The following is a 21,197-nucleotide window of genomic DNA, read 5'->3' as shown; positions in this document are numbered from 1 at the left end:
ACTTGCCCACACTGCAATCTTTAAGTCTCAGAACATATCAAATGTTTCATTATTTCCTAAATAATGCACCAAATCAACCACCTGACTGTAGGAGTAATACCAGTGATGTCAAAAGAACACTCCCTTGTGATTCGGACCTAGATGCTTTGTGGGGGCCTCTGCGATGTTCAACTGTTCAAATGTCAAGTTCAGTACCTCTGTCTGGAAATACTAGGCTCATTAATAGTTCCTACTATCACAAAATGCATTATGTCCAGTGCCACAAATGTCAAATCTTCATTGCTTCTATTTTCAAATACATGATATCAATCTTTTCTAAAACTTTCATGGCATCCAAATCTCCTTCTGATAATCATTAGTTTATCATCTTTTTTAATGGTCACGGAGGTTTAAAAAAAATCTATAGCAGTGCACGGGTGGCTCACAGTTGGTTTAGCATCTGACTCTTGATTTCAGCTTAGGTCATGATCTCCCTTTATGGTTTTGAGCCCCTCATCGGGCTCTGCGCTGACAGCAAAGAGACTGCCTGGGATTCTCTCTCCCTCTCTCTCTGCTCACCCCTCCCTCATGCTTGCGCAAGCTCGCTCGCTCTCTCTCTCTCTCTCTCTCTCTCAAAATAAACAAACTACATAAAAAACCTAGAAGTCCTTTGACAATCTTCCCACCTAGAGGTGGAATCTAATTACCCTCCCCTTTAATGCAGTCCTTATGACTTGCTTCTTGAGGAAGATATCAGGCAGAAGTGACTCTGCATGGCTTCTAAAGCTATGGCATAAAAAGGCATTCCAGGCTGGTGCTCTCTTGGGACAGGGACACACTTTTTTGAAAATTTAAGCTGCCACCTAAGAAGTCTAGCAACGTTGAAGCCTCCGTGCTGGAAAGACCACACAGAGAGACCACTGGGGTTAGAGATGCCTGGGGAATCTCCCTTGTTCCAGCCCCTATCTGATGGAGTCTTCTCCATGACTCCAGCTACCATTTGACTCCAAGTGCATAAGAATCCTAGAGTAAGAACCACCCAGCCGAGTACCATCAATCTCCAGAAATAACAAATGATTGTTGCTTTATACCATTGAATTTGGAGTGGTTTATTACAGAGCAATAAAAAACCAGAATGAAGATCAAAGAAAACTTCCCCATTTTCTTCGGTCCTAGTTCCAGTGGTATATGAATAAAGCTTCATTTATGCTTCATCTTTGATATCTTTCTTACCAGTTTCCTTTCAAATGGGCTAAACTTAAAAACAAAACAGTAGTTTATACTATCTACACTTGTGAACTCCTTTAAACACTTCTTTCCAGCAGATTATTTCCAAATCTATTTAACTGAGTAGTAAATCTTATCTCAAAATAAAAACCAACGTTTATGTAACATCAACAAAACCCTACACTTCCATATTCCCTAGTAACTAACAGAATACCGACAGGACAGCTCTCCTGTCAATCACACCAGGAAATATATACTGATAGAATGTTATCATTTCCTCATCCCTGCAGTCAGGAGAGTGCATAAGGAAACAAAAACTGACAAGGCTAAAACCTTCACCAACCACTTATCTCTTATTAAAAGGGTCTCCAAACATCCCTGCACAACCTGGCCTATCATTTCCACATCTTTTGGAGTCAAGCTGTTGCTGATCATAGGATGTTTTCTGACAAGACAATGTAATCCAATGCAAAATATGTGCAAAGTGAAACTGCAAAAGATGCAAGATTTCATGAGGTCTAGGAAAAGCGATACTGGAATGCAAAGACCACACACAATAAGCCTGTCTTCAAAGAGGCCTTCTCTCAGCATTCCCAGATGGTGCTCACAGCCTCAAACTGAAGGAAGAGCAAGTTGTAAAGAGTGGCCCCGCACAGTGATGAAAATGTTTAATAAACCACTTAGAGATATTACAAAGAACAGTTAATTCAGTGGGCTTTCCCGTCATTTCTAAGTGATGGCAATTTTTAATAAAAATACATTTCACATAGATGGAACACGGAAATTAAACACCTCACATCTCAAAAGAAGTGTTTCATAATCATTAACAAAAAGCATGTCACTACAACGAAAACTCCACAAGGGCAGGAATTTTTGCCTCTTTTGTTCACTGCTGTAGCCCAAGAGTCTGGCCCAAAATAAGCCCTCAATAAATATTTGTTGACTAAGAATGAATGAATGAAACAAACAAACAAACAAACTTTAGGCCACATTCTTTTAAATGCTTTCTCCAGAGTGTTCATTTAATTTATGTTATAATGAAAATTCTGTCAGTTTACTAGAAAAAATAAGTGCTTAAATTTTACCACAATGTTTTTTACAAGCTGTCTTCTTCCTGGGTGAACTATGTGTGCAAAATGGAAATGATAAATTCTTGTCCAAAATCCAACAGACTTTCATTACACACCATTCCTTTGGGCAGGGCTGTGAACAAATTTTTGTAAGCACAAATCAAAAATTATGCCCAAATATCTAATCCTAATGGGCTTTTGTTCTATATAAAAGCTCAAAATAAAATTTTTACAATAATAAATTTATGTACGGAATCATCCTTCAATTACTTTTACACAAAGAATTGTATTTCATATAAGAGGTTTCTAGAGAAAAAAAAAACTTAATGAAATTAAATAAGTATTCTTTATTCAATGCTTTCCATGTTCTTATTTTAGATGAACAGTTAACTAAACGAAAACACTACACTAGGGACTTATTCTGTTTCTAGTCTTTAAAAAACATACTCATATGGAAGCATATAAAATGCTAAATCACACTGAGACATCAAAAGTAATCACCCATAACCTAAAGACAAGTGCACTGTCATTTTCTTTCAGCACTTCTTAGGAGACTTTTGTTCTTAACATGGTTAAGATCATAGACTGTTTCCTCTCTTAGAAAACTGCATTATTACTCATCTAACTGATACTACTAACCCATCTGTAGAATTTGCAGCGTTTTCCCAACAGCAAAGAAGCATTTGAACTGAACCATCCATCTAAGCTGGCTTCTCCTCATTAACAATAAACAAATACCAACAACTAGGCTGGACACAGGTGAAGGATGCTATTTGTAGTCATGAAATCAAGTAACTGGCCTAAACTGGGATGGAAAATTCACACCCTTCACTTCACTGGTTCAGTTGCTAACCCTAACCTGCTAAATTAACAAGTCACAGCCAGCATATGACCTAGCACAATCAAATATGTTTTTCATGATAATACCAACCTCATTTTTGAAGACAGTTAACACTGCATCCCTTTCTACAAGAAAACTACTCAAATGATATGAAACCCCATGGACTCACTGCTCAAAGCATTCTGGGCTTCCTACAGTTCCTCCAATGTACTGCCCTCTCTCACCACTGGGTCTTCACACATGTAGTTCTTTCTGCCTACAAAGCTCTTCCAGTCCTCAACATCCGGCCCTGCATCATGCCCTCAGCACCAGCCTCTCAGCCTACCTTCTACTATTCAAAATCCTGATCTTCCCTTTAACCACTTCTTCTGGCAAGCTTTCCTTCTTCACAAGATCACGCTATGTGCCTATGGTGAAGAAGCCCAAACCTGTTTCGCTGTACTCACGCTGCCCTGTAATGGCCTGTCTTTCCCACAGACTAAGCTCCACCACTGTAGCACCAAGACTAGAACTGAAAAGTAGCACAAGACCCCCAAATTTGCTGTCTTTTTTTTTTTAATTTTTTTTTCAACGTTTATTTATTTTTGGGACAGAGAGAGACAGAGCATGAACGGGGGAGGGGCAGAGAGAGAGGGAGACACAGAATCGGAAACAGGCTCCAGGCTCTGAGCCATCAGCCCAGAGCCCGACGCGGGGCTCGAACTCACGGACCGCGAGATCGTGACCTGGCCGAAGTCGGACGCTTAACCGTCTGCGCCACCCAGGCGCCCCACCAAATTTGCTGTCTTAATGGTACGTGTGTGTAAACAAAGTGTGTATATTAATATTTAATTGCACTTATATATAGTAGTAAATACGTATGAGAAAAGCAAGTAACTTCCCATGCACATCCCAAAAAGAAAAAAGAAATAAAACTGAATTAATGCAGAGTTTAGTCTTTGCCACTTAACTCATCACGTGGGCACTCCAGCCCTCAATTTCCTCAGCTATAAAATATGAAAATTCTAAAATACTCCTTGATATAAAATTTTGAACATTTCAGCAATGTCAAGTACACTTAAGGTTACTAGAGCTAAAAAGCTAGGATCAACTATTATAGCCTAATATACAGAATGACAATAGGCATCCTAAAAAACAGAACATGAATCCCCGACAAGCACCTGACAGTACTAGAACCTACTAAATAGCCTTGCAAAGAGAACAGTCTCATTTCACTGGAAATCAAAGGCGAGCACACACCCCCAACCCCAGGAGGTGTTACACTGTCAATGCACTTTTGCTTTATCATACCTCATTTCAAGTAAGTTTTTGCCACACATGTAAACTTCCCCATTAAGTTTATACGGGAAGTATAATTAAAAGATAATATAACTGCACTAAATTCATTCACATCAAGTTAAATACATCGACCCTAGCAATTTATAAAGTTTTTTAAAAAGACTCAGAAGAGCTGGGCTGGGTTTAGAATGTCCACTGCTTTTACATACTTATTAGAATGAGGACAAAAGGGCACATGAGGTCTGCGGCAGGAAATAAAAATCAAATCTTAAAGTGGCAAAGCTGAGCAATATACATCAATTATGGCTCATAAAACAGTATCCACAGGCCTACAGTCAGTCCCACAGATTCAGAGCTGAAATGAACCTTCAGACATCAAACACATCCCCCCATCTTACGAATGAGTAAACTAAGCCTCATTGCAGGGAAATGACTTGCCCAAGATTACACAACTGGTTAGCAGAAGGACCAAGCCTCCTAACACTGAGTCCAGTGGCTTTTTAGTTCTCACAACTGTCCCATCAGGACCCATCTATGGTACACAAAGTCTTTCAGGTACACAGTAACACTCTCAAATTCTGTACAAACTTGAATACATGATAATGAATGTCAGTATCACAGAACAAACCTTCTGAAGATAAAAACTTAGTACAAAACTTAAAGAATTAAACACACACATCTAAATTCAGATATGTAAGGGGCACCTGGGTGGCTCAATGGGTTAAGTGTCTGACTCCAGTTCAGGTCATGATCTCACGGTTCATGAGTTCAAGCCCCACATCAGGCTCTATGCTGACAGCTCAGAGCCTGGAACCTGTTTAGGATTCTATGTCTCCCTCCCTCCATCCCTCTTTTTCTCTGACCCTCCCCCACTCATGCTGTCTCTCTCAAAAATAAATATTTAAAAATAAATTCAGATATGCAATTCTATTTAAGTAATCTCCATACCCAACGTGGGGCTTGAACTCATGACCCCAAGATCAAGAGTTGGATACTCTACTGACCCAGCCAGCCCCTGGATATGTATTTTTGTTTTTTTTTCCTAGATATGTATTTTTGACTATTTTGTCTCACCTTGGGGTCTTAAATCAGATATGAAATTCCATATCCATTAAAATAGTTCTATCCCATGAATATCTATAACCATAAATAATCCTGGCATATTCATTGGCAGAGCACTATATGAAATTGGGTATTTTATTTTTTAAATGTTTTTATTTTTGAGAGAGGGACAGAGCATGAGTGGGGGAGGGGAAGAGAGAGAGAGAGACACAGAATCTGAAACAGGCTCCAGGCTCTGAGCTGTCAGCACAGAGCCCAACCTGGGGCTCGAACTCGGGACCAGCGAGATCATGACCTGAGCCTAAGTCGGACACTCAACCAACTAAACCACTCAGGCACCCCTGAAATTGGGTATTTTAAATGAAGACAATAACAATCAAGGAATCTGAGGACACTCAGTCTCACATTTAAGGGTCTCTGTGCTATGACACTGCTCTCCTGGCAGTTTTCAAGGTGGTCACAGGGTCAATCTCAACCTGTGCACCATGGATGAGCACAAAGGAGTACAGACCCTCTACGTAAGCTGTTCAAGTATGCCCCCTACCCTCCTAGTCAACTCCAACAAAGCAACCTGTTTTCACACACCCCTGAATCACATCTTCTTATCTTATCCCTGGACAGTATCTTTTACAAGCCAAAAGCAAAGGAAAAAACCACTGTCTATATGTAAACTACTCTCACACAGCAAAAGAGTTCTGAACTACTATTAAAACTCTATCAATATCAAATACAGGCACCTATGATGAACCCTGGTTACTGGCAGTATCTTCCATGTCTCTAAAAGAAAATTCATTAGGCTCAAGAGAACAGAAATAAGAGGATGAACCAGGGTCCACACCCTGCAACTTTGCCTTCAAAGCAATTTCAAAGCCATTTGTAAGCATCAGGTTTAATCATCAGGTCCTTCTTCCCTGTCATTTATACCATCCAGTAGCACTGAATTCTCCATTACATGTTTGCCTCTCTTATAAAATGAATGCCCCATGAGGGTAGAGGCCATCATCTTTGTATCCCAATGTATATAATTTAGTTGACAAATTAAGTAAAAGAGTAAACCCTATTTTCCCACTTTCTTTGTTCATTTTTCCATTCATCAATGAAATTTAAGAGAAAGAAATCATAGACAACCATAGACACACTTCCTTCTCCCTCTTAGCCTTTCTACAATACAAAAACCCTTTTCCCTACCACATCCTAAGAGCACAGACACTGAGTGGAGAAAATCTACATGATCTGGCCCAATCCACTCACTTTACAAAAAAAAAAAAAAGTCGTATCACTGATTCATGGTCACACTGCCAATTAGTGTCAGATACAAAACAAAAACAAATCCCTGACCACTGACTACCAATTTATATTCCACTCATCATCATGTCAAAGACTGACTAAAAACTTAATCACTACCTAGAATATATCTCATCAATTCAAAATCAACTAAGAATACCAAATCTTCTCTAAATTTATGTCTTCTAATCTATGCTATCTTAGCAGAGAAATAAGCAATTTTCAAAAATATGAGGAAAATGCTCCTTTAAATCTCTAATAGTTTGCAAGGATGTCAAAAATACTTGATACGATCAAGATGTTACCATTCGGGTAAGCCAGGTTATGGGGACACAAGCCCTCTGCACTATTTTTGCAACTACTTGTGAGTCTGTAATTATTTCAAAGTAAACAGTTAAAAAAAAAATGCATGGCAGTCACCTGATGCCACTCCCTGGGCCCACTCATCTATCACCTCACTATTCTCCAAACTTGCCCAATAAGCCAGAAAATGTTCCAACTGCCTCTCATCCCAAAAGTTCCAAAAAGGGTCGGTGCAACAAATAAATCACAGTTGTTGCACCAAGGGAAACCTACTCCTTGGTTAGCACCATGTTTGAAGGTGAGAAGCACACAAACATTTACGGAACAAGGAAGACCAATCTAATACCATGGTCAAACTCTGTGCTGGCAACACAGGGCAAATATTTGCACAGGCTAAACTTCGACTACCTCTCCTACCAGTCTTTCCAAGTCTGCTAGTGGTCCGGACCAGGTTCACTATCCGCACTGAACTGTAACCCTATGAGTATTGACATGTGTTTTTGTTTTCCTAAAGCTACCCTCTCCGGTGTCTTATAGTTGTAGGGAGGACCTAATATGTGTATAACTGTACTCAAACTTTTTAAAAATTTCATTTGTAGAAAAAAAACCCAGTTTACTCTAATGTTGAGGAGCAGGATAATACCTTACTCTCAAGCAATAGCTATAGCAGCAGTAGTCGGAGGGGGAAAGGAAGGCTGCAGGCAGTAAGGGCTAGGCAAGCAGAGCTCTGACGGCTGTCATCAGTTATTTTAATTTAAATACAAAGGAATGTGAGCAGGAGCCTTTCATACAGTAATCCTTAAGCTTTTGTGCTCCTGATAATGGTGGTCCACTTAGACACTATGAAAAACACTACTTACTCAGAAAAGCCACAAATGTTTTTACTACAATTTGGTTATGTTACTCTTATAAAAATTCAATGTTAAAAAAAAAAAAAAATTCAATGTTGTCAGAAAAACTCCATCTCAAAAAAAAAATCATTAAAAAAAAACCACACCCAAAAAACACATGCTATCACCCCTCAAGAATGTCCCAGAATTCATCAAATGATCAAATCTTCATGAAAACTGAAAAAGCTTTTTACATTTCCAAAGAGTCTTCTAAGGAGTCAAGAGGTCCTAGAGAAAAAAAGAAAAAGGAAAAAAAAAAAATACCCTAGCCCCTCCACTCAAAAGAGTTTTGTGAAACCAGAAACATTCTGGAATGATATGGGGTGACTGCTAAGCACATACGACTCCTGTGTCTGGATGCAGGTGCTGTGTGCATTCTTCAGTAGCCTCCAGCTCTCTGGAGTGGCAGAAAGATGAGCAGCTGTTGCCAAGAAAATCAGCCCACACGTCATCTCTGACCTATAGACCTTGGGCTGCCAACCTGCCCAGGGGAAGACACCCGGTCCTGGTTTTGCGTCCCTTCAGAAGTGACAGAAACCTAACAAGGAATCAGGAGGAACATGTGGCCGTAATTTGGATTCATCCCTTGCTGGTGACTGCAGGAGGCAAAGAAAAAGTAGTTCCTATACTTCCTCCCCGAAGAGGAACCGCGGAAAGGAAAGAGCACGCTGTCCACAGCATCACTGCCCCTCCCTTACTCTCCATCTACACATAATAATCAGAACACCTGATAAGAAGGAAAACACAATCACTTATGGGATTTCTGACAGGAGATGAAGACTTCAAGTTAAACACCACTAGAAACACAAGCATGCTAAGAAAATGTTTAAACCTGCTTAGTTTACAATTTAAGACCAATCACTTGATGCTTCCTTTAAAGACAAAACAGATTTCCTACGTGCAGATGAGGATACAGAGCAATATATGGACTAGTTCAAATTACTTCTGGACAAGAAACAAAGCCATTCTTACAAAATAAGAAAACAGACATTGAGCTGCAAAAGCCCAATACCTCTCCCCACAAAGCCCCATAGAGAACTCTGTTTTCCTAATTTAGATATTAAAATAACCCTACCATACTGTCTCTGCTTTCTTAATGGTCTTCCTATTAACTTCCTAATCTTAAATTTGGCCTTTTCTTAAGGCTTAAAACATCAGTCATCCCCCACTTCTCACATCAAAGCTAGCAGACTGTCACAAAACATCTTAAATGAATCTCCACCACGCCCACAAGTAAAAAGGTCTCGAGCCGCTCACACACAGGCCATCTCTGGAGTTTCGATCATCTGTGAGGAAGATCTAGTATCTGAGTTCACATAAAGATCTGGAACACCTTGTCACCTGAATTGTGAAACAGCAGACTCATGCTGGAGCAGATCCAGTTTTTTAAAATGGTAGATCTCAATACTTTTTCTTCTGAATCACAAAAAAATGGAGCCTGAACTGATAGGGAAGGAAATAAAAATCTATCTATTCATTCAATCCACAGTGCTCCCTACACTGGACTTATCTCCCACTGTCATAGCTCTATATGCAATCTAGAATACCATCAATACTAATGGATTCTAAAATATCATCGTTTTATATAGACAAGTATTTTTTTAACTAACACACAAACTTGCTGTAAGAACAATGTAGATTTCAGGGTGCCTGGATGACTCAGTCAGTTAAACATCTGACTCTTGATCTCAGCTCAGGTCTTGATCTCAGGGTCATGAGTTCAAGCCCCATATTGGGCCCCATGCTGGGCATGAAGCCTACTTAAAAAAAGAAAGAGAAAGAAAGAGAGAGAGAGAGAGAGAGAGAGAGAGAGAGAGAGAGAGAGAGAGAGAGAGAGAGAGAGAAAGAGAGAAAGAAAGAGAGAGAGAGAGAGAAAGAAAGAAAGAAAGAAAGAGAGGGGCGCCTGGGTGGCGCAGTCGGTTAAGCGTCCGACTTCAGCCAGGTCACGATCTCGCGGTCCGTGAGTTCGAGCCCCGCGTCAGGCTCTGGGCTGACGGCTCAGAGCCTGGAGCCTGTTTCCGATTCTGTGTCTCCCTCTCTCTCTGCCCCTCCCCCATTCATGCTCTGTCTCTCTCTGTCCCAAAAATAAATAAACGTTGAAAAAAAAAAAAATTTAAAAAGAAAGAAAGAGAAAGACGGAGAAAGAAAGAAAGAAAGAAAGAAAGAAAGAAAGAAAGAAAGAAAGAAAGAAGATGTAGGTTTCTTACAATAACTAGCTTTCTTGTATGAAAAATATTTTAACATACTAAAGTCAAAAAAACTTCAAGTACATAAAATTTTTACCCAGGATGATTACAACTTTATAAAAACAAACAAAAATCTCTATGTACAGAAAAAGAGACTAGAAAGCCACCAAAATGTTAATACTGGTAGCACCATTGATCTACCAATGCAAAGAAAGAGAGACGAGAAAGAGAGAATCCCAAGCAAGGATAGCTGATAGCTATCTACTGATAGCACGGAACCCAACTTGGGGCTCAATCCCGCATGAGCCAAAATCAAGAGTCAGACGCTTAACCAACTGAGCCATCCAGGCTCCCCACTATTAGACTTTTTACACTGATTTTCTATATTTTCCATATCTTCTGCAACAATGTTTTTTACAACAATTTTTTACAGTAAATAAATAAAAACTAAGGAAGAGGCAGAAACTGAAAGCAACCCAAATTTACACCAGCAAAAAAAGATTTATGAAACTGTGGCACATCCAAACAATGAAATACTACCACTAATACAAAAGGAAAAAAACTACTACAGGCTACATGAGCTAAACAGAAGACTATTCCATTTCTACAAAATTCTAAAGAAGGCAAAATTACAGTTAGAGAATATAGAACAGCATTTTTCATGGGTGGGAACAAGACAGGGGACTAAGAATGCAAAGGGGCACTAGGGAACTTTTTGGGGTGATGGAAATGTTCCATTTTCTTGATTATGGTGGTTACACAGCTGTAAACCTTTGTCGAAACTCATCAAACTGCACATTTCAAATGGGTGAGTTATATTGTATGTCAGTTATACTTCAATAAAGCCAATTTACAAGTTAAAAGTAGAGAAGGTTGAAAGCACTTCATTAAGGTAAATGATACCATCAGAAACTAAACAAATAACATTACTTTTGCCACACAGGCAAGACAAATGTGTCTTCTTTACCCTTAAAATAACATTAAAATTTAACACCTTATTTAATATCCTGAAAAAACAATGAGACTGTCACAAAACAGTTATCTAAGAACTCACCATAATTCTCATTTTCAAGAGGTTTATAACCACAACATTGATTCAATCAAGAAGTATGAAATACTATGAAATATGAAACAGAATAATTTCTTATAGCCAAGTTCAACTTATTAAGTCTCACTTCTATACATTAACTTAGAAAAACATTGCAAAGTTCCACATGACTTAATATTATTCCTCAGTGTGCCCTGCAGAAAATCGCTCAAGTTTAATTTCAAGAATCTCATTACATAACCATTACGAGTGACTGCTAATACAATGCTACCACGTGAGGTTATGAAGTGCCAGCATCAAGCTACAAGGAACCTTAAGATTCCCAGTGTGATACTACCCCTCCTTCTAAGGCTACAATCCACACAAATATTGTCTTATTCTTAAAAATGTCAAAGTTTGGAGCACATGGCTGGCTTAGTTGGTGGGGCATGTGACTCTTGATCTTGGGGCTGTGAGTTCGAGTTTAAGTACTTAAATAAAAATTTAAGTAAATTTTATTAAAAATAAAATCTTTACAAAAAATGTCAAATATTGTAACTTGTTACAACCCATTTAGTTTTATCGTGTAAAACTGTCAATGAAAAACAAGCATTTATGGGGCACCTGGGTGGCGCAGTCGGTTAAACATCGGACTCTTGATCTCAGATCATGATCTCAGAGCTCAGGAGTTCAAGCCCCACATCGGGCTCTGCACCAATGTTGCAGAGCATGCTTGGGATTCTGTCTCCCCTTTTCTCTGACCCTCCCCGACTTGCGCTCTCTCTCTAAATGAATAAACTTTTAAAAAAAGAAAAAGAAGCATTTATGTGCCAATAGAAAAATCTAAACAAATTGAATTTTAATATTAAGGAATTGTTTTCGGTGTGTGGGTGTTTTTAAAGTCTTCATCTTTGAGGGGCACCTGGCTGGCTCAGTGGTTAAGGTTCTGACTTCAGCTCAGGTCATGATCTCAAGGCTCCTGAGTTCAAGCCCCACATGGGGCTCTGTGTGGACAGCTCAGAGCCTCGAGCCTGCTTTCAGATGCTGTTGCCCTTCCCTGCTTGTGCTCTCTCTCTCTCTCTCTCTCTCAAAAATAAATGAACATTAAAAAAAATTTTAAAGCCTTCATCTTTGAGATTCATACTGAAGATATTATCGATTAAATTATCTGATGGAGAGAGTGTTGAAACCAAACTGGCCACGGATTTGGTAAGTGCTAAGATTATGTGATAACTGTTATACACGTGTGTTCATCATCCTATTGCCTCGACTTCTGTATATGCTTGAAATTCTCCATAATATGAAGATTAAAAATAATTTTCAGAGTGAAAGTTAAAAATCAAGTATAATAATCAATCAACAATTCACAATCACACAGAGCTAGGAGAGGCCGTTTTCATTTACTTAGGATGCCAAGGTGGCAAAATGACAGAAATACAGACCACAACTGGAGTTTCTTAATTAGAAGTAGGTATGATAAAAATGGGGGAAAGAAGACGTAAGTAAATCCTCCTGCAATATAAAACTGCTTCCTTCAATACACCCCATAGTATCTACTGAAGCGTAATTTTTTTTTAATATTTTATTGTTTTAAGTAATCGCTACATCCAATGTGGGGCTCAAATTTACAACCCTGAGATCAAGAGTCGCGTACTCTACAGACTGAGCCAGCCAGGCGCCCCTACTGAAGTGCAATCTGACACAGCCTTCAGTGATTCAACTTTCCTTCAGAAACTATTTCCTAAATAACCTAATTGCTAGGGGAAAAGCCTGGTCTCTCTTAAAATTCACCCCATTTTTCCCAGTTGCACTTCCGTGTACTGTGTAATTTCCTTCACAAGTGTGTCTGTTTACTCCTAAGCCTGCGATTTAGTCACTGATTTCTTGATTTATAAAATTGGTTTGCCACTGTATGTTTTGATTATCAATACTTTGTTTGGCTATTTCATACACTGTCTTTATCTTACTTTCCTTAATCAACTTCATTTAATTATTTCAGTTAAACTTGCCTGTACTTCCCCAGCACAGTCCTCTAGTATTACTGTGTCTGGGTAACAATCTCAATAATCGATCAATAAATAAACAGTGAGCTTCCCCTCTGGTCTGGTGATGTGATGCTCTATCCCACACAGACTAATACTTGTGTTTTTTGGTGTAGCGTACTGAAATTTCAGACAGCTTTCGACCATTATGACATCTGCCCATCACAACCTTCGTTCACCTCCATGTAACCCCTGGCACATTTTCAAGCTCCTACTGAGAGGGCAAGAATACCCTGAGTCTTTAAAACCCAACAGTTCCTAATGAAAATCAGGACCACTTACTAAATGCCAATGGCCTGTGCAAAAAAGCACTTTCTACTTCACTGTTGTCCAAGCCAACTTTCAGTGATAAAGGCACGGATATGTATCTGCACTGTCCTATAGGGTGGCCACTAGCTACATGTGGTTACAGAGCACTTGAAATCTGGCTAGTGTTACCAAGGAGCTGACTTTTTCATTTTAATTGTAAATAGTCACATTATAAGACTAACAACTGCATTGCTGGGATTTTTCTTCACAAAAGTCATTTCTATTTATTTTTACCTCTACATGTATTCAAGATAATCGAGGACAGAATTTCTTAACCTCAGCACAACTAGAATTTGGGCCAGGGTAAGTCTTTGGTGTGGGAGCTGTACTGTGCACTGCGCGACGTTTAGCAGCATCTCTGGCCTCTACCCACTAGAGGCCAGTAGCAATGCCCCAGCGGTGACAATCAAAAGTATCGCCAAACACTGCCAGATATACCCCGGGGAGGCAAAACAGCATCCAGTTGAGAAACCGCGATCTAAGACTAAGGGTCTGGATTTTGTATCAATGCTAAGGACATTCTAGAGCAATCCCTTTGATTTCCTGCTTTTCTATGTGAAATTCAGACGACACACAGAAGCAGTTAAAAGTAACCATCTCTTCATATTTTCCACAGAACCTACATTATAACTGTTTTCCTACCCACTATCTCAGCTGTTTCTCACCAACCCTGAGATGGGTACTATGCCTGATTTAGAGACTGAGGTGCTGGCGGCAGAGGGAGACACAAGGGAGTAAGGTTCTAAGTGGTTAAATGACTCACCCACCCATGTTAAGTAGCCTGGCTGAAACAAACCCAGATTTAAGAATTCCACATTTCAAACTCCTCTCTGTATTATCTTACCTGGCAGCCTTACAGCCCCTGAAGGGGAAGCTCCTTAAAGAAAAACCCTTTTGATATGACAATCTCAACCAAGACTGTTTGATTGCACAACACATTACAATGCCAAAAAAGCAAAGCTCACAGGAAAATTCCGCAGAGACAAACAATGAGAACTGGTTCCTATTGTAACGAACCTACATCCTGAGGATTAATTCAGGACAGGGACAAGTCATGGCATACCCACATCACCTTAAAAAGGCCTCTCTTAGGCTAGTTCTAGAAAAGGGTTAAGAGGGTCAGCCACCTGACAAAAGGCGTAAGTGAAAGGAGGACTTGAGAGGAAGGGGAAATCAAAACTCTAAGACAGATGCCTGTTCTAAGGCTGCAATACCTCAGAAGGCAGGAATATCCCAGAATATAGGCTATGTGGAAAAGTGGAAACAGACCTGGACTTTAAAAAAAAAAAAAAAAAAAAAGACCCGTCATGTGGACCTCATCTGTCAGTAGCCCACTGTGTGCCCCTGGATAAATTCTGCGAATCTCTGGGCCTGTTTTCTCAACTCATTAGTGAAAGACCAGTCTATGGGACTTTTTTGGCACTTAGGGAGATCTTAGTGAACAGGCATTTCCAGCCCTTCCCTCGGTCTCCACAGCAGAACCATATTCTTGGTATCCCTTTGCTGTTTCTCTGAAACAATGACTTTAAGCAGGAACATAGCACTAACTCAAGAAATTCACTAGAGAGAAAATCAAAATGTCACAAAAGTATATGAGCAGGGATGGTTTCAATTCAACAGTGAATATTTGCATAGGGCCAGCCACTCAGCACCAGGAACCTTGTAATCACTCTGGAAACCACAACCAACATCCCAGGCTCTCTGAATTCCTCTTCTCCGCCCTAGCCACCCCCACCCATATTCACCAACTACATTCATTATTTGGTGTCCCAGGGCAATAATCAAAGATTTTAACCCGATACACAAAGACTATTAAAGAATCAGCATTTTGAAAAGGCAAAGAAAAAAGCACACTTTTTTTTATGCTAAGTACCTTTTAGATATTTGATACATCACACCATTACACTGAACTGAATATTTTATTTTTAACAGGATGTGGCTATTTTCTAAAGAAAACTTATTTGGAGAAGGAAATATTGATGTTTTGAGGCCCCATACGTTTTAACTCAGCAATTTATTTGCAGTATCACACTCCCTGTCCAATCTTACTGCTTTTCATATATAGAATAAAGTCTACTTATTTTTCATCCAAAACTATCATTTATCACTTCATTTCTGTTACAGACAACATTTCTCATATAAAAGTCAAGCTAGAGTAGTACACTCTTTTCTACTACCAAAACTTACTCAATCTTGGTAAAGATTTTATCTAAAGATGAAAACATCCTGAGCTTCTGATTCCAGTTAAAAGACTCCAGAAGGCCAGTTTGTTTTGTAAACAGATGTTTCTCAAGCAATGCAGCAATAGTCTGGTCCTATTACTCTGCAACTAGGCATGCAAAAAGGATCCTTCCTTTAGAAGGGGAGACACAGAACAGCTCCATCCTAAGTCAGCTACATCAAGAGTGCAGGCCTGTCTCAAATGCTGTCCTCACAAATCTCAACAAACCATTCTTTACTGCTACCAGACACAACTATGTCCCCCAAATTTTACGGATGACAGTTTCCTATCTGTCAAATTATCTGCCACCTCGATGCACACATTTTATAAACTAAATCAAATCCACTTCTATTTCATGAAATGAAAACTCAAGATGACCTAAATATTCTTAATATTGTATACTGACATTACAGGAATCAAAAACAAGACTACTTGTTTACCCCAGGAATGGGGGAAAAAAAAAAAGGTAGCTTTAAAAAGGATACATTACTTGGAAATTTCTCAGACAAGCTGAAGCAAAAGGAATGCTCAAAAATGAATCAAAGTGCCCAAGACAACTGCAAAATAGGTTTTGGCATGCACAGTCAACTGAGTAAGCTAGTCAGGATTCTTGGTATATATAAAGCAGGACTAATATAGAAAACATGGCCCACTTCTCTCCTGCTTGGTTCAATTTTCTAAGTCACAAGCCAAGTTACACTACAAGCACCATCAACTTTGCTCTATGAATGACAGTAGAGCTATCCTCACTACCAGCCTGGTTCCAAAATTTACCAAAAAATCTTATGTTAAAATCTTAAAAAAGATCTCTATCTCTAATGAAATAAAATCAGAGTAAGGATCACATAAAATGTCAAAATAAATGACAAAACTTATTTCGGTATTTAAAGGAACTATGTGACAACTCCAAATGGCTAATATTTTCAGAAAGGATTTCAAAAGTTACACAAACGTGTTAATACAATATAGCTACAGCAAAGATTAGACAAATCTGAACCCAGTGCCACAAACTGAGTGACCAGCTTGCCGATGAGAAGCTGTCCCCCGCACCTGAGGCGGATAGATACTCGGAGACCAAGGCCAGTATCTTAGCAAGTTAGGCCTCTTCCTCCCTCCGGGAAGCGCTCGACAAACAGGGCGTCACGCAACTTATGTCACCCAGTCACTTAGCAAAAATCATACCTAACTTATAAACTCGGGTCCAAATGGCCTTTTATACTCAAAAGAAGTAGAAAGCAACTTATATTATCGGGGGAGAGGGAAGCTTAAAATGCCCCACTTTCTGGCCCCATATTTATCAGCCCATCATCAGATCAGAGTCCTAAATTCTAAGACTTACTTTAATGGAGGCCTCCCTCAACCTTCTCCGAGTCTCTGTTTTGCAACAGTGAAGGAACTTTTCCTGCTTTATCTTAGTTCCCTGAGAGCATGTGGCCCTGCAATTCAATATCCTAAACTGGCAGGGAACGGTGGAGGAGGCAAAGGGAGGAATCCACACAGCCAAAACAGCCTTCTTATTAAAGACAAAAAAAAAAAAAAAATCATAATTCCTCCTCCACCCAAAGCAACCCATCCCAGAAATTTACAGCTGAAGAAAGCAGCATTGCGAACTGCAAACGTAAGAGTTTTCCTTAGACTCTACGCACGGTTTTCAGCTGTCAAATTACAACTCAGGAAAACACTATCATTAGAATAAAAAAGGAAACAAAAAAGCTCGCACCATAGGGGCTGGGAGAAGGAGCTTACCAGACCCGTTTCGGAAGAAGGAGAGCAAAGGGAATCCAATCCACTTCCCCACCCCCGCCTGAATTCATCCCCTCCCGGGGCGGGCAAACCTCACTGCAGGAGCTCAAATTTAATAATAATAACAATAATCATGGCGCTTACCCCCCCACCCCCCACCCCCGCGATCTGCCAGGAATCAGCCTCCCCCTCCCCCGGGATCTCTAGGCTTAGCAGGTCCAGATCTCCCCACCGGACACAGTTCCCGGGGACCCGGGCGAACCCAGTCTACCCCGGGGCCCCTCGCCCCGCTTCTCCTCTTCCCTCTCTTTTTACCTCCACCATCCCCCATCCGCATTGTCTGTCTCAATTCAACTTTGACTAATATGGATTCCTCGGGCCTGGGCCGGGCGGTAATTACAGCCCGCCCCCCCCCCGGGAGCCGGATTCCCCCCCCCCCATCTCCGCCGAGTTAAACGCGGCTCCTCGTTGGGAGACGGGGGGGGGGGGAGGGAAAAGGTTGCAGCGCGCTTTTCCCGTCTACACCGCGGGCACCGTCCACACCGAGCTCCCCCCGCGACCCCGAGCCCCCGGGACCAGAAGTTTGCCCCGGAAGGGGCCTAGATGGGAGCAGTGAAGCCCCCCCCCCCCCGCCAGCCGGCCGGCCTGAGCGTAAATACCGGCGCCCGCCGCGGCGCGGCCCCGTGGGGGAGGGGAGGGCGGGGAGGCGCCCCTCCCCCCGCCCGCCCGCCAGCCCGCCGGCCCTATTACCTGTCATTGAGCTGGTCCTCGGTGCCCGGCAGCGGGTGAACCACGAAATGGATGGACGTCATGGTGCTTCCTTCTAGTCCTCCTCCCGAGGACGGCCCCCTCCCGCTCTCGCCCACCCCCCCCAACCCCCTTCCCCTCCCCAATACCCACTGCCGCCGCCGCCTCCCAGTCCCCAAATGGAGGGAAGCAAATGCGCAGGGGCCGCCGCCGCCTCCCTGCCGGGCGTGTGTCCGCCGCCCCGGCGGTCCGCGGGGCGGATCAACACGCCACTCGCTCCCGCGGCGACAGCGCGCTGGAGTGCGAGGCCGGCGGCCGGGACCCGGGCGCGCCGCCGCCGCCGGCGACCGGGCGTCGGGAGAGGGGGCGACTGGGGAGGGAGGAGAGGGACGGGCTGCGGGCTGCGGGGACGGTGTGGTCCCGGCGGCGGACGGGGTCCGGACTAGGGAGGTGGGGAAGGAGATGAGCCCGCACCGCGCGTCACTGGCGAGAAGCCGCCGCCACCACCGCCGCCAGCACCGCCGCCGCCATCTTCACTTCTGCCCCAGTTTCTCCGTCTCGCAGGCTCCGCTCCCGAGCGGCGGGGGAGGGGCGAACGGGAGGAGGAGGAGGTGGAGGGAGGAGACCGGCGGGCGGGGGCACGGCTGCGAGGGGGCGGGGCTCCGGAAACGGCGGTAAGGCCCTTTCGATTGGGCGGCTCAACGTTGTCGGGCCACGGCGCTGTAAGGCGCGTGCGGATTGGTCCGTTCGGCCCCGAGCCCAGCCCTCTGGGGGGTGGGATAGCTCCCGAGTGAGTGTTCCGGAGAGCACGTGTTAGGGAAGGAGGAGGCGGAGGGGAGCCCGCTGGGGCGGGGAAGAAGTCTGGGAGGGAGGCTAAGTGTGCGTCCCCGGGGAGGTGGGAGGAAGAGGGGCTCCTGCGTTTCTCGCTCTGATTTCCCTCGGGCAGCCCTAATTATTCTGCGGACCTTTAGGGGGTTTTTGTTGTTTCCAGTCCTTCATCTGCAATTACATTTAAAGTGGAAGTGCAAAATCAGTTAAGGGGCGAGAAATGCACAGCTTTTTATTGGAGAAGTAAGGTAGTTATGTAAGGACCTTTCCAGAAGGTCCTATCGTAGGATCAGAGAACTGACTTTGCAGCAACTTCTTTAATCACCCTAGTCTCCCCAATGTCCCCAGCAACACCATCACTCGCACAAAAACAAAATGGAAATTTCCACTAATTTACTGATTTAAATGATTCATGAGTTTAATGAAAAATACCTCTTCTACAAAGGTGTTCTTCAATTCATGATCATTTGGGTCATACGGCAAATTCTTGAATGGATCTTTTTTTCTAGGGAACTCCTTTTTTCTAAGGAACCAGTTCATAGCTTTCTTCTCAAAGGCTTCCATAGCACCTTCAAAAAATCAAGTACCCCCTTTCAAAGCAGAGTAAAAACATTAAGCTCCGTCTGCAATTTGTGTAGATGTTCATTAAATCGGGGGTCCTGGGAAAAGTTCTTAAGGTAAAATATCCCTATTTTTCTGTTAATGCATTGCATTTGCACAGTTTTGCTTAGGAATTTCTTTTGAGCAAAATATATGAAAATTTATTTATAAATCAGGATAGAGTAGGTACCCCCTTGAGACAGATAATGGAACAGTTTTGTAGGTCACCAGCTTCGAAATTGGCCCAGATTAGTTTAGACTAAAAAGTGATTTCAAGGCTGGTATTTAGTCCTCACAAGCAGAAGGGAAGCAGGGTAGACCAACGGACACTGCTAGTTTTAGAGCTAGACAGAACTGGATTTGTGTCCTGTTTGTGGTACTTAACTATGTGACCTTGCTTAAATTATTTAGCCTCTCATAATGTCTTTTTTCTCATTAGTAAAATATCCCATAGTAACAGATCTACATAGGGTTGTGATGAGGTCTAGGTAAGATAGCGTTTGTCAAGCACCTAGAGCAGTTCATAACACTTGGTAGGCTCAGCAAATGGAAGCTTTTATTAGTCAACAGTGTTCACTATGTATGACTTTATATACTTACGTCTTTTAATATTCAACGCACTGTGGGGTAAATAATATATCCCCATTATATAGATGAGAACACTGATGTGCAGTTAAGTGTTGAAGCTGAGACTTAAACCCAGGTCATCTAACTCTGATTACATTGCTCTTTCCACTATACCACAGCTGCCATCCAGTTAATAATTTAAAAGGAACAGATTATTCAAAGCCATAGGAAAAATGTGATATGATAAATGCAATAAGAGTGCTATGGAAGTTAACGGAGGAAGTGATTCAAGCCAAGACAATTAAGAAAAGTCATTTAAGCTGAGCTTTCAAGAATGTTCGGGGCAAATAAAATATCTAGCTTAAGCTCACTCATTTTATATTTGCCCCTGAACAAACTCCACACCACACCCACACATTGCTTATTTCTTCCAAATCTGTCTTTTTTCATCTTTTCATTGTTCTTCTACTCTGTTTCCTTGATTTACTCACCCCTAGTCTCCTAGTTCTGAGACTTTCTCTCACGGGTGAAGGCCAGTTTTCTCACTTATTGAAACTGCACATTTGGTCTTCGATGACCATCTTGGCATTGCAATCTTTTTGTTATCCCAGGCTGGCATGTTAGGGAAAATTTTCCTCTTGCAGAGCTCCAACATGTTAGTGGGTCCCACTTTGCAGACAGAAAAACAAGAATAAAGGCATGGAGTTTTGCAAGCCCATCACCTAGGGGAGGAGGGAATACAGATAGAGAATGGCAATAAGCAGGGTTCAAGCAGAATCTCTTTGAAGCATCAAAGTGCAATACAACCCAGAAAAGAAGACCAGGGGGAGGAGGGTTCTTTTCTAATAATTTGGACTAATTTTCCTTTTCAAAACAAATGAACAGAGAAATGAGACAGGAAAGGGGGAAAGCTCAATGAAAGATGGGCTGATGCATGTTTTACCACTGTGGGCAACAGGAATGCAATCCCACTGGGGACAATCTGAGAGACAG

At 41.8% G+C, this 21,197-nt stretch overlaps 1 protein-coding gene across 5 annotated transcripts in view; it reads right to left on the bottom strand.

Moving 5' to 3' along the window:
- The window catches only part of UBR5 (ubiquitin protein ligase E3 component n-recognin 5), a 137,982-nt gene extending 119,646 nt beyond the window's left edge, over positions 1-18,336 (bottom strand). For 4 of the 5 annotated variants that reach the window (XM_030304075.1, XM_030304077.1, XM_030304079.1 and 1 more), the window contains exon 1: positions 18,213-18,333. In XM_030304075.1, coding sequence (XP_030159935.1) covers positions 18,213-18,274 — 62 coding nt within the window. In that variant the 5' untranslated portion in view covers positions 18,275-18,333. Of the gene's footprint in view, positions 1-18,212 lie in introns of all 5 variants that reach the window. The other variant, XM_030304081.1, reaches the window with a different exon arrangement.
- Between the last annotated feature and the right edge of the window lie 2,861 nt (positions 18,337-21,197).

Source organism: Lynx canadensis, chromosome F2 (assembly GCF_007474595.2).
Source record: "Lynx canadensis isolate LIC74 chromosome F2, mLynCan4.pri.v2, whole genome shotgun sequence".
Classification (NCBI taxonomy): Eukaryota; Metazoa; Chordata; class Mammalia; order Carnivora; family Felidae; genus Lynx; species Lynx canadensis.
This window is presented reverse-complemented; position numbering and strand designations above follow the sequence as displayed.